Source organism: Cetorhinus maximus, chromosome 26 (assembly GCF_964194155.1).
Source record: "Cetorhinus maximus chromosome 26, sCetMax3.hap1.1, whole genome shotgun sequence".
In the NCBI taxonomy this organism is placed as follows: domain Eukaryota; kingdom Metazoa; phylum Chordata; class Chondrichthyes; order Lamniformes; family Cetorhinidae; genus Cetorhinus; species Cetorhinus maximus.
The window spans coordinates 15080880-15094201 of record NC_135904.1 but is presented as its reverse complement, the minus strand read 5'-3'; the positions used below and the strand labels follow the sequence as shown (position 1 = coordinate 15094201).

The 13322-nt window shown below is 45.5% G+C and overlaps 1 protein-coding gene across 4 annotated transcripts in view; it reads left to right on the top strand.

Annotated features, from left to right (window-relative positions):
* sppl2a (signal peptide peptidase like 2A) overlaps positions 1 to 13322 on the top strand; it is a 41009-nt gene that overhangs the window by 21339 nt on the left and 6348 nt on the right. For all 4 annotated transcript variants that reach the window (XM_078530184.1, XM_078530185.1, XM_078530182.1 and 1 more), the window contains 2 exons: positions 5823 to 5922; positions 7331 to 7408. In XM_078530184.1, coding sequence (XP_078386310.1) covers positions 5823 to 5922; positions 7331 to 7408 — 178 coding nt within the window. The remainder of the gene's footprint in view (positions 1 to 5822; positions 5923 to 7330; positions 7409 to 13322) is intronic.

Here is a 13322-nt window from a genome sequence, read left to right as displayed (position 1 = left end):
AGGCAGCAGTGGAAAAGCAGCAGGGGGAGTGGCGGACGGTGAAGAACAAGAAAAGTAAGAGGGAGCGAAGAAGAAGCAAAGGCGTTTCCCAGAGAAGCGGCAAGAGGCGTCTCCCATCCGACACAGATGACAAGGGCAGCAGCTCTTCGGATGATGAAGTGCCAGAGCGGCACCGACAGAAGAGGCGGCAAAGCTCCAGGGCGTTGGAGGACGAGACACCCGAGCTCCAGAAAATTGGAGACAACAAGGAGACCAGCGCACCCCAACTTTGCCTGCAACCTGAGGAGGCCAGTGCACCACAGCCCCTGGAATCTGGGAGCAGTGAGGCAATCATCGCACCCCAGCTCCAGGAAGCCGGGAACAGCAACACCCCAGAGGGGGTGAGTTTTGGAGAAGCTTCTCCAGCAAAGGTCATCTCAAAACCCGCTCTCTACGTGAACCTCCAGATGCCACTGGAGCAGAACACGGCCAAGGAGATCTACCTCAGCCCATCCAAAGTGAAGGAATTTGAGCTCACTACGGGTATGAAGGAGCAGACTAAAGGTCTGGGACTCTCAGAGACAGTGGGTTTGGTAGGAGAATAAATGCTTTAAAATGGGTTTAAAGATTGTATCCATAAATGTGCGTAGCATTAAATCTACTACGCGATGTGTTGCGACCTTGGACTACCTAGCCAAGGTCAAAGCTGACCTGTTGTTTCTGCAGGAGTGTGCGATACCGCACCTCAGCTCCTACAGGCAATGGTCACGATGGTGGTCCCACGGGCCATCGATCTGGTCGGGCGGAAACGACTCTCGTTCCTCCGGCCTGGGTATTCTGCTGCGGGGAGGCAACTTCACCGTCTCCGAGGTCAAGGAGGTGGTGGGCGGGCGACTCCTCGTAGCAGACGTAATGTACAAGAACGCTCCACTCCGGTTAATTAACGTGTATGGCCCGGCACAAGGGGCTGAGCGGCTGGAGGTTTTTCAGCAGCTCCCACTGCTGCTGGCGACCTCCAGGCCGGTCATTCTGGGCGGGGACTTCAACTGCATCATCGATGCGGCTGGACGATCCGGCAGGGCCGGAAGCAGATTGGACGCTACGTCCAGATCCCTGATGGAAACAGTTAAGGATGCCAAGCTGCACGACGTCTTCAGCAACCCTGCAGACGGAGCGCAGCGTAGATACACCTGGTCGCGGCCAGACGGGTCCATTCGTTCCAGGATAGACTTCCTGTTTGTGTCCCGTGCATTCACAGTCAGATCCACCGACGTCAAGCCGGTGTTCTTCTCTGACCACTGCCTCCTACTGGCGGACTGCCACTTGGAGGAAGACCTGAGGGTGGGCAGGGGGGCATGGAAGCTAAATGTGCAACTGCTGACCCCAGAGAACATTGAGGAGCTCAAGAGGGATTACAAAGGTTGGAGAACCGTGAAACCCCTCTTTGAGTCCCTGACACACTGGTGGGAAGTGATCAAGGGAAGCATCAAGAGGTTTTTCATCCGCAAAGGCACCCAGAAAGCTAGAAAGGAACAGAGGGAAATGTCCCGACTCCAGGAAAAGATGCAGAATCTGCTCCGGCTGCAGTCGATGGGGGTCGATGTCAAGGAGGAGCTCCAAGAGGTGAAGGGCCAGCAAGCCTCGCACTTTGCCTCGGAGGCCTCCAAGATCATCTTCCGTTCCAGAGTCCGCTCCGTGGAGCAGGATGAGACGTGCTCACGTTTCTTCTTCCAAAAGGTACACAGAGAGCGCTCTGTGATCAGCAGCCTGAAGGAAGAAGACGGCTCAGTAAAGTCATCACGGTCCGACATTCTGAGGATCAGCAAATCCTTTTATGCCGGACTGTATGACGTTAAGCCCACGGACAGCACGGCCTCCCAGTCCTTCCTGTCCTCTATCACGGAGGTCTTAGACCACAGTACGCGGGAGAGCCTAGACAAACCGCTAACTCCTGACGAACTGACTAAGGCCCTCGAGTCCTTCGAGAAGAGTAAAACCCCCGGAAGCGACGGCCTGCCGGCGGAGTTGTATTCGGCTCTGTGGGACTTGATCGGCCCAGACCTGCTAGAAGTGTACGAGAGTATGCTCCTGGCCGGCAGCATGTCAGAATCCATGAGGAAAGGCATCATCACCCTCATCTACAAGCACAAGGGGGAAAGGGAGGAAATTAGAAATTGGCGACCCATTTCACTGTTGAATGTGGACTATAAGATTCTGTCCAAGGTCATCGCCAACCGGGTCAAATCCGCTCTGGAATTGGTGATTCACCCTGACCAGACCTGCTCTGTGCCAGGCAGGAAGATCTCTGACAGCCTGGCGCTGCTCAGGGATACGATTGCCTATGTACAGGACAGGGGTGTGGATACCTGCCTCATCAGCTTGGATCAGGAGAAGGCCTTTGACAGAATATCGCACACCTACATGGGGGATGTGCTCTCCAAAATGGGCTTTGGGGAGGGAATTCGAAATTGGATCCAACTGCTCTACACTAACATCAGTAGCGCAGTCTCAATCAATGGGTGGGAAACAGATAGCTTTCCGATTAAATCTGGAGTCAGGCAGGGCTGTCCTCTCTCGCCTGTCCTTTTCGTGTGCTGCATAGAACCCTTTGCCGAGTCCATCAGGAAGGATCCGGGCATAAGAGGAGTGACGATCCCAGGCAGTGGAGGCACTCAGGTAAAAGCCTCCCTGTACATGGACGACGTCGCCGTTTTCTGCTCGGATCCGCTGTCGGTGCGCAGACTGATGCACGTCTGCGACCAGTTCGAACTGGCCTCGGGAGCCAAGGTAAATCGTGGGAAGAGCGAGGCCATGTTCTTTGGGAACTGGGCTGACCGATCCTTTGTCCCCTTCACTGTCAGGGCTGACGGCCTGAAGGTGCTGGGGATATGGTTCGGAGGGACCGGGGCATGCGTTAGAAACTGGAAGGAGCGAGTGGCTATGGTGAAAAGGAAACTGGGCATGTGGGAGCGACGCTCCCTCTCCATTGCGGGTAAGAACCTGGTCATCAGGTGTGAGGTACTCTCGCTGTTGCTGTACGTGGCGCAGGTCTGGCCCATTCCACACTCCTGCGCGATGGCGATCACTCGAGCCATCTTCCGCTTTATCTGGAGGTCGAAAATGGATCGTGTCTGCAGGGACGCGATGTACAAGCCTCTGGATAAAGGGGGAAAAAACGTGCCCAACATCGCCCTCATACTGATGGCCACCTTTGTGTGTGGCTGCATCAAGCGGTGCGTAGACCCTCAGTACGCAAACACCAAGTGTCACTACGTGCTGAGGTTCTACCTGTCCCCGGTGTTGCGAAGGATGGGTCTGGCCACGCTGCCGCGGAACGCTCCAAGTAGTTGGACCGTGCCGTACCACCTGTCCCTGGTGGAAAAATTTATGCAGAAAAACACCTTTGACCACAAGTCCATCAGGCAGTGGTCAGCACGTAACGTCCTAGAGGCCCTGAGGGAAAAGGAGAGGGTGGACCCTGTGGGATGGTTCCCCGAGCAGACTGTCAAAGTCATTTGGCAGAATGCCTCATCGCCAGAACTTTCCAACAAGCACCAAGACGTAGCTTGGCTGGTGGTGAGAAAAGCCCTCCCCGTCAGATCCTTCCTACACGCCAGGAGTCTCACCCCCTCTGCACGTTGCCCTCGAGGTGGCTGTGGTGGGGAAGAGACCGTTGTTCACCTCCTTGTGGATTGTGCCTTTGCAAAGAAAGTCTGGAGAGAGATGCAGTGGTTGCTGTCGAGGTTCATCCCGAGCAGTTCTGTGACACAGGACTCTGTGCTCTACGGGCTGTTCCCAGGGACACACACCGAGACAAACATCGACTGCAGCTGGAGGATCATCAACTCGGTGAAAGACGCGCTTTGGTCTGCCCGAAACTTGTTGGTCTTCCAGCACAAAGAGTTGTCCCCGACCGATTGTTGCGGACTGGCACAATCCAAAGTCCAGGACTACGTGCTGAGGGACGCACTAAAGCTTGGGGCAGCTGCCGCAAAGGCGCAATGGGGAAGGGTCGCTGTCTAAGACCTTTCTACCACAGCGCACCGAGAGACTGGGAACTGTTTAGAGCCCCTCGGGCTGTACAGATCAAAATGAAAGGCTGTAAATGATTGTAATATTGTTTGTACTGATGCACCTGGTGATACATTTTGTAAAAGTTTAACCTGGATTGTACCCTTGTAATGTTGTTTTTGAAATGGTTTTGAATGTGATTGAAGATATTTTATGAATAAAGTATATTTTTACAAAAAAAAAAAATTAAAATCACTGAGAATTTGCCTTTTATGCTATTGGCCTCATTGTAAAAGGAGTTGAAAAGGTTGCAGCTTGTTGAATGAAGTGTCACTGGGTTTCAACAGTGTACTAAGTTCACATTTACTGCTGGAAAACCCCTGACCCTGGAAAACTTAACTTTATATCTTTGTCAAAGCCCGCCCTGACTGAGTGTAAAATGGCGTGCAATGGCGTTGGTCGAGTGTCCCGATGTCATCTCGCGCGATGTTTTGGTTGGCAGGCATGAGCTGGAATGGCAGCACGTCCACCGACAATTAAAAGGCCTATTAAGACCATTAAAAAGTTAATTACAAGAAATTTTTTGCTGCCCGTCCAACCTTATGGTTGGCGGGCAGGCGAAAAGGCCAAGTGGCCTTTGAACTTTTTTGGAAACCCCATCCACGGGCGGGATAAGGTTTCCAAAGGCAAATAAAATCAAAACTTTAATTTTTCGTTACTAACATGTGCCTGCTCATGTGACAGTCACATGAGGGGACGTGTTTCATTACATTTTCTTTTCATATCTCCATCTCCCTGAGGCAGCGCTGTGCCTCGGGGAGATTATGAAGCGTGCATGAGCGAAGGTTGCACTTGCCCTCCTCCCCCTGCCTGCACAGGCAGCGCTGCCTCTTGCGTTTCACGCTGGGCGGCCCACCAACGTGAAATTGCATTCTGGCCCTGATCATAGTCAGCTTCCTGACTGTGCCCACCTGACGTGGGTGAAATTCTGCCCCATGTGTGTCCCAATCGTTTATTTTGGCTGTTTAAAATGTTTAATTAAAAGTGAAACTTCACACCCCAAGAAACCAGGAAGTAAATTCTTGAGTGTGATTGGCTGCTTACTCTGCTTGATGACATCACTGTCGCTTGGATGTTTAGAAATCCTCGTGACTTGGCAGCAAATTCAAACTGACGTTTCAGAAGGGGAAATCCACAATAGATTGGGCCACTTTTTTTGAGGTCAGCCATGAATACCATCATTTTGCAGCTGACTGCAAAACTAGCCTTTGTGTGTAAGTTGCTAGCTGCTTGCTGACTTTCATTTCCGCAGTGTTTTAACAACTTGGAATTTTTGGGGAAATCTTGCTGGTTGAACACCTGACACCTTACCTGTGTAATCAGCTGTAAACTTCCCTCCGATAACCTGATCTGTTCTAATAAGCTTACTTTTCTCAGCATTTAACGTGCCAAACTGCTTAGCAGAACAGTGCTTTCCAGTGGTGAGGTGATTGTGGTGGGGGAGGGTAAATCAATCTCATATCACCTGTTCTTACTAAACTAGTGTGGCTGTGAACTGAGTGCCTGTGTTCTTTTTATAAACCATTATTGGGATGTGGTTTCCAGCTTGCTAGGTGAGAATTCCATGCAGCTGTGTGCACAGATTAAACATATTATCTGGGTGTAACGAATAGTGAGTTTTTTTTACTTTAAAAAACCTAGTTTAGCAAAAGCATAAAAAAATTGAAGTGTCACGGTTAACAGGCCAATCCTCTACTTGCTGCAGCTCTTGTCAATTTGAGAGCAGTCAATTAACCCCTGTGCCTCACTGACCATTGTTATGTTTCTTATAGTTGCCTGTGGTTATCAGAGTGCCGAGATTGGTGACATCTGTTGCAACCATATGTGGAATGCCATTTTCTTTGCTGGGATTTGGAGATATTATTGTGCCTGGTGAGTAAAAATATTTCTGCATTTCTCCATCACTGGAATTACTTGGTGACAGCTGGGGACATTGCAAACCTGCAACCTATCATTGCATATAAATCCCATGTTTGTTAGGCTCATCTGTGCAGTGGGGGAACTTGAGGTACCAATATTTTAATTTTGAATTCTATCTGCTGTACAGGTCCAAGGTGAATATTGTATTGAATATGTCAGCTAAGCATGAAAAATGGGCCAATTAATGAAATGGATTGCCCCCAACAGACTTTTAAAAATCCACAACTACTTTTTTCTCTCAATTTGTTGCTAGTGTTACAAAGGAAGAATAAATAATGTTTCTCCTGTGCTAGTTGGTAAACTGGTTTTTAAAAAGCTACTAGAGCTCATTTCATCCAATAGCCCAGCCCTGAGACTTTTCTTCCAATGTATTTGCCCCACCCAGCTCATTGGAACCGGGTTCTGCTTGTCTCATTGGGAAGGTGCTACATTTCTAAAATGCTGCCTTGTAACTTGAGGTCTATTAATCACACTTCAGCCTCTATCAATTCATGGATTACAGTAAGTTTTTTTTTCATTCATGGGATGTGAGCTTCGTTGGTGGGCCAGCATTTATTGCCCATCCCTAGTTGCCCTGAAAAGGTGGCGGTGAGCTGCTGCCTTGACCCGCTGTATGAACACCAAAAATAGAAGTGACTGTTTTTGTTAAGTTAATTCCAGTATACTATGAATTTAGTATTTTTCAGTGGTAACTAACTTTTGTAACAAGGTTCGTTTATATAATGCCTGCAACAAAGGAAAAAAATTCACTGCTTTTAAATATCGTGGGGGTGGTTTATGGATATTCTTCAGGAGGAAGGAGGAATGGCGGGGGTTTAAATAGTAAATTTAGGAAATTTTTGAAGGCAAGGAGCGTGTGCAGCATGGGATTTGAGTGGTTTCAGATCAAGTAGCAGCTAGTTGAAAGATTAGCTGCCAGGTGGGAAATGATGATTAATTCAAAGTTGTAGGAAGATAGAAGTATTGCTGAGGGTTTGATTGTACAGTGGGTGGAGCCAGGTTCTACAGGATTGGAGATGTGCTGTGAAATTCTGAACAAGTTAAAGATTTGGGATGCAGCATGGTAATTGCTGGAATTTAAGTTCCAGGTGATTGGCATAAGTTGAAGTAGAGATAAAAGTTTCACAGTTCAGATATATCTTCAAGGGTTAAATTGAAATGCTTCAGTATCAAATGCTGCTCTTTGTGCTGCAGATTCAGCAGGCCTGCGTGATGCTAACTTCATAGAGCAAACTGTAAAAGAGGAAATTATGGTGTTTTAACTGCAAAAAATTGAAAGTTTGAGTTATAAATTGTTATATAATTCACATAACATTTGTAATTTTTGTTCCAGTTTTGATGGTGCCCTATTCTCTTACAGGACTGTTGGTTGCTTATTGCCGAAGATTTGATTTGCAGACAAATACCTTCAACATCTATTTTATTTTGTGCACTATAGGTAAAAAAAAAAATTTGCAAAACAAATTGAGGATACCGAGGAAATAGTTTTGATTCAATCTATGCTCGTGAATAAGGGTCAGTAGATGGCAGTGAATTAATGTTCCAAAGTCTTGTCTGAAAAATATGGTTGAGATGTCCCTCATTCAATGTTCTGAGAAAAATGAAGAGAATCTTTACTGTTGCCTAATCTAATCTGGATCTGGAGTAGTTGGATCGGAGGGACAGGGAAAAAAAGCATTTGCGTTTAGATCTCAAATATCTTGGCTTCACATTTAAGTAAGTGGACCACAAAGATAATCTCTGGATTACTACATGAGCTATGAACAAATCGCATGGGGTAAATAAGTTCAGAAAGTTTAATGCTTGGCTTAAGGATTGGTGTGGGAGAAATGGGTTTTGATGCATGGGATACTGGTATCAGTATTGGGGAAAGAGGGAGCTGTACCATTGGAGTGGCCTTCACCTGAACCATGCTGGGATTAGTGTCCTGGCAAATAATTTAAAGCCCTCTCTACAGCCCTGGTTACATAAACAGAATAGTGGGGGAGGGTGCATTTGAGGGGAGAATTAGAAGGAGAAAGGACTAGCCAATAGTGCAAGGTAGCAATGTGGATAATAACCAGAGTGTTACAGGAAGGGACAGAGCGCACAAACATAAGTGTGCTCCAGCAAATAAGGTGAGAGTTAGCAAAAATGGTTTAAAAAAAGACAGAATTAAAACTCTTTATCTGGATGCCTGTGGCGTTCTTAGCAAGTTGGATGAATTGATAGAACAAATGGAAATAAATGAGTATGAAATGTTGGCCTTAAAGGTATAGTTGCAAAGTGACCATGGCTGGGCCCAGCATATTCGAGGGTATTTGATATTTTGGAAGGACAGGCAGAAAGGAAAAGAAGGGGGGCTCTGTTAACAAAGGATAAGATCAGCATAGGACTGGGAAATGATCTTGTTTTGGAGGATCAAAATGTAGAGTCAGTGTAGGTGGAGATACAAAATAGCAAAGGAGAGAAGTCACCGATGAGAGTTTATAGGCTGCTTAACAGTATAAATCGAGATTTACTTGGAGCTTGTAAGGAAGATATTGCAATATTTGTGGGAGATTTTAATCATCATTGGATGAATCAAATTGGCAAAAGTAACCTGGTGGATGAGTTGAGGGTGTATTCGGAACAGTTTCTTGGAACAGTACGTTCTGGAACCAGGCAGGGATCAGGCTATTTTGGACCTGATAATGTGTAATGAAAGCATGATTGATTAATGTCCTCATTGTAAATGAATCTCTAGTTAAGAGTGATAATATGGTAGAATTTCACGTTCAGTTTGAGGGTCAGAAATTTGGGTCTGAAACTAGTTCTTGCCCTTCAGATTGCCTTTATGTTTGTGATGATGGGGCTGGCTAAAGTGGAATGGGAAATAGGTTAAAAGATAGGACTCTAGAGAAGCATTTAGGGAGATATTTCATAACTGAATAGAATATCTTTATTGAAAGAGACTCTGAGAAGGATGAGAGTAAACTAACAAGAAATATAAAAACGAACAATAAAAGCTTCTACAAATGTAAGGAAAAGAGGAGCAATAGTGAGTGTTGGTATCTGAGAGGATGTGGCCATGGAAATAGTGGGTATATTGGTTGTCATAAGACCATAAGACATGGGAGCAGAAATTAGGCCGTTTGGCCCATCGAGTTTGCTCCGCCATTCAATCACGGCTGATAAGTTTCTCAACCCCATTCTCCCGTCTTCTCCCCGTAACCTTTGATCCCCTTACCAATCAAGAACCTATCTATCTTGGTTTTAAATACACTCAATGACCTGGCCTCCACAGCCTTCTGTGGCAATGAATTCCATAGATTCGCCACTCTCTGGCTAAAGAAGTTTCTCCTCATCTCTGTTCTAAAAAGTCTTCCCTTTACTCTGAGGCTGTGCCCTCGGGTCCTAGTCTCTCCTACTAATGGAAACATCTTCCCCACGTCCACTCTAACCAGGCCTTTCAGTATTCTGTAAGTTTCAATCAGAACCCCCCTCATCCTTCTAAACTCCATCGAGTATAGACCCAGAGTCCTCAAACGTTCCTCATATGTTAAGCCTTTCATTCCTGGGATCGTTCTCGTGAACCTCCTCTGGACCCTCTCCAGGGCCAGAACATCCTTCCTGAGATACGGGGCCCAAAATTGCTCACAATATTCTAAATGTGGTCTGACCAGAGCCTTATAAAGCCTCAGCAGCACATCCTGCTTTTATGTTCTAGTCCTCTCGAAATAAATGCCAACATTGCATTTGCCTTCCTAACTACCAACTCGACCTGCAAGTTAACCTGAAGAGAATCGTGGACTAGGACTCCCAAGTCCCTTTGCACTTCAGATTTCTGAATTCTCTCCCCGTTTAGAAAATAATCTATGCCTCTTCTTCCTACCAAAGTGCATGACCTCACACTTCCCCTTCTATCTGCCACTTCTTTGCCCATTCTCCTAACCTGTCCAAATCCTTCTGCAGATTCATCTTCCAGAATCTACAGAATTTTGGAACAGTCCTGGCAAATTGGAGGGTAGGAAATGCAATTCCACTATTTTAAAAAAAAAAAGAGGGAAAAAGCAGCAAATTACAGACCGGTTAACCTAACATCAGTAGTAGGGAAAATACTAGACTCTCTATTTTCAACAATGTGATAACAGGACACTTAGAAAATATCCGTGGGATTAGACAAAGTCAACATGGATTTATGAAAGAGAAAATCATGTTTGACAAACCTACTGGAGTATTTTGAGGACATAACTAGCAGAATAAATAAGGAAGAACCAGTGGATGTGGTATATCTGGATTTTCAGAAAGCTTTTGATAAAACCCCGCAAAAGAGGTTAGTGTGTAAAATTAAAGCATAAGGGATTGGGGTAATATGTTGGCACGGATTGAAAATTGGTTAGCAGACAGGTAACAGAGTAGGAATAAAAGGGTCTTTTTCGGAGTGGCAGCCAGTGACTAGTGGGGTACCGCAGGGATTAGTGCTTGGACCCCAACTATTATATTAATGATTTGGATGAGGGAACCAAATGTAATATTTCCAAGTTTGCTGACGACACGAAACTTGGGAATGTGAGTGAAGCGGAGGATGTTGGGCTTCAAGGTGATTTAGACAGGTTGAGTGAATGGGCAAATACCTGGCAGATGCAGTATAATGTGGATAAGTGTGAAGTTATCCACTTTGGTAGGAAAAACAATGGCAGAGTATTATTTAAATGGTGATAGATTGGGAAATGTTGATGTACAAAAGGACCTGGGTGTCCTTGTACACCAATCACCGAAAGCAAGCATGCAGGTGCAGCAAGCAGTTAAGAAGGCAAATGGTATGTTGGCCTTCATTGTGACAGGACTTGAGTACAGGAGCAAGGATGTCTTTCAGCAGCTGTACAGGGCCTTGGAGAGACCACACCTGTAGTATTGTGTGCAGTTTTGGTCTCCTTATCTAAGAAAGGATATACTTGCCATGGGGCAGTGCCATTCCTGGGATGGCAGGATTGTCATATGAAGAGAGATTGGGTCGACTAGGCCTGTATTCACTGGAGTTTAGAAGAATGAGAGGAGATCTCATTAAAACATATAAAATTCTGACAGGGATGGACAGACTGGATGCAGGGATGATATTTCTTCTGGCTGGGGGTTCCAGAATGAGGGGTCATAGTCTCAGGATACGGGCTAGACCATTTAAGACTGAAGAGGAGAAACTTCTTCACTCAGAAGGTGGTAAACCTGTGGAATTCTCTATCACAGAAGGCTGTGGAGGCCAAGTCCTGAATATATTTAGGAAGAAAATAGATTTCTGGACTCTAAAGGCGTCAGGAGGTATGGGGAGAGAATGGGAGTATGGCACTGAGATCGAGGATCAGCCATGATATAGAATGGCGGAGCAGGCTTGAAAGGTCAAATGACCTACTCCTATTTTCTATGTTTCTTACTAGGGAGTTAATGGAAAATGAAATGGCAGAAACTTTAAGCAAGTATTTTGTATTTGTCTTCACAGAAGACACAAAGCATCACAAGAATAATAGAAAAACAGGTAGCAAAAGGGAGGGAGGGACTTGGAACAATCACGATCATTAGAGGAAAAAGTGCTAGGATAACTATTGTGACTAAAAGCTAACAAATCCCTTGGACCTGATGGCTTGCATTCTAGGGTGTTAAAGGAAGCGGCTGCAGAGATGGTGGATGCATGAATTGTAATCTTCCAAAATGCCCTAGATTCTGGAAAGCGGATTGGAAACTGCAAATTAGCACCATTATTCAAGGAAGGAAGGAGACAAAGCAGGAAACTATAGGCTAGTTAGTCTTAACACCTGTCACTGAGGAAAATGCTAGAATCCATTATTAAGGAAGCAGTAGCAGGACATTTAGAAAATCAAAATACATTCGGCAGAGCCAACATAGTTTTGTGAAAGGGAAATGGTGTTCGACACGTTTGTTGGAGCTCTTTGAGGATATAACAAGTAGGGTGGATAAAGGGGGACCAGTAGATGTACTGTATTTGTATTTCCAAAAAGCATTCAATAAGGTGCTATGTAAAAGGTTACTGCACAAGAAAAGAGCTCATGGTGTTTGGGGTGATATTAGCATCGATGGAGGAGTTGCTAACTAACAGGAAACCAAGTTGGGATAAATGTCATTTTCAGGTTGTCAAACTGTAACAAGTGCTGCAGGGATCAGTGCTGGGGCTTCAGCTATTTACAATCTATATGAATGACTTGTATGAAGGCACTGGACTATGGTAGCCAAATTTGCAGACTATACGATGGTGGGAAAGCAAGTTTTGAGGAGGATACAAAGAGTCTGCAAAGGGATATAGGTGGGTTGTGAGTGGGCAAAATGTTGGCAGATGGACTATAATGTGGGAAAATGTGAAATTGTCACTTTAGCAGGAAGAATAGAAAAGCAAAATATTTAAATGGACTGTTACGGATAGGTGAGGGACGCAAAACTGAACTCCTTTGTTTGCTGTCTGTCCTTAAGCAGAGGTGTTTTAATTTTTGAAATAAGCTGTGGCCTGTTTACCCAAACTCTGTTTGAGAGGTAAATTCTTAAAGTGACTTACAGCAAACACTCTTTAGGGTTTAATCAGAAATATAGTTTATTCACACATTCAAACCTGGGGAATGGTTGCAACTTCACATGTACACAGAATAAGAAGGTGGGAAAGAGGAGTTTTTACAGCTGTGAATAACTTAAAGAAAAAGTACCACAGGTGTGATATCATTTCACGTGATTGCCAGAGTCCAGAAAGTCCAAGACCAGTGAGGGTTCCTTCATAGGGGACCAACATTTAGCTACCTGAAGCAGAATTTTGCAGAATTCCTTTGGTGACGTAGCGAGATGAGGTTGGTATACAGAGACTTGGTCTGCTTAGCAGGCAATGGCAGCAATCTTCCAGAGAACCAGGATTCAAGGAGGCTTAGACTAGATGTAGACTGTTGGTCAGTCTTAAGTCTGCTTTGATGTTTGCAGGCTGGAGTTGAAACAGCAGACTTAGTTGTGAGTCTGGAAATGTATTAAAACTTTCCAAAGGCCAGAAGCTTAGGTCATGTGATGCTGCCCATTAATGAGTCACTTGCAGACTAACAAGTGCCTTGTATGCCTCTGGTCAAAATCTATTGTTCACCTTAAGAGATAAATGAGTGCCTCTGCAGGTATAACAAGTTTTGATGGCTTCCCAAACAAAAACAGAATTACCTGGAAAAACTCAGCAGGTCTGGCAGCATTGGTGGAGAAGAAAAGAGTCGACGTTTCGAGTCCTCATGACCCTTCAGCAGAACTGAGTATAGTTAGGAGAGGGGTGAAATATAAGCTGGTTTAAGGTGGGGTGAGAGAAGTTGGGGGGGTGTGGTTGTAGGGACAAGCAAGCAGTGATAGGAGCAGATAATCAAAAG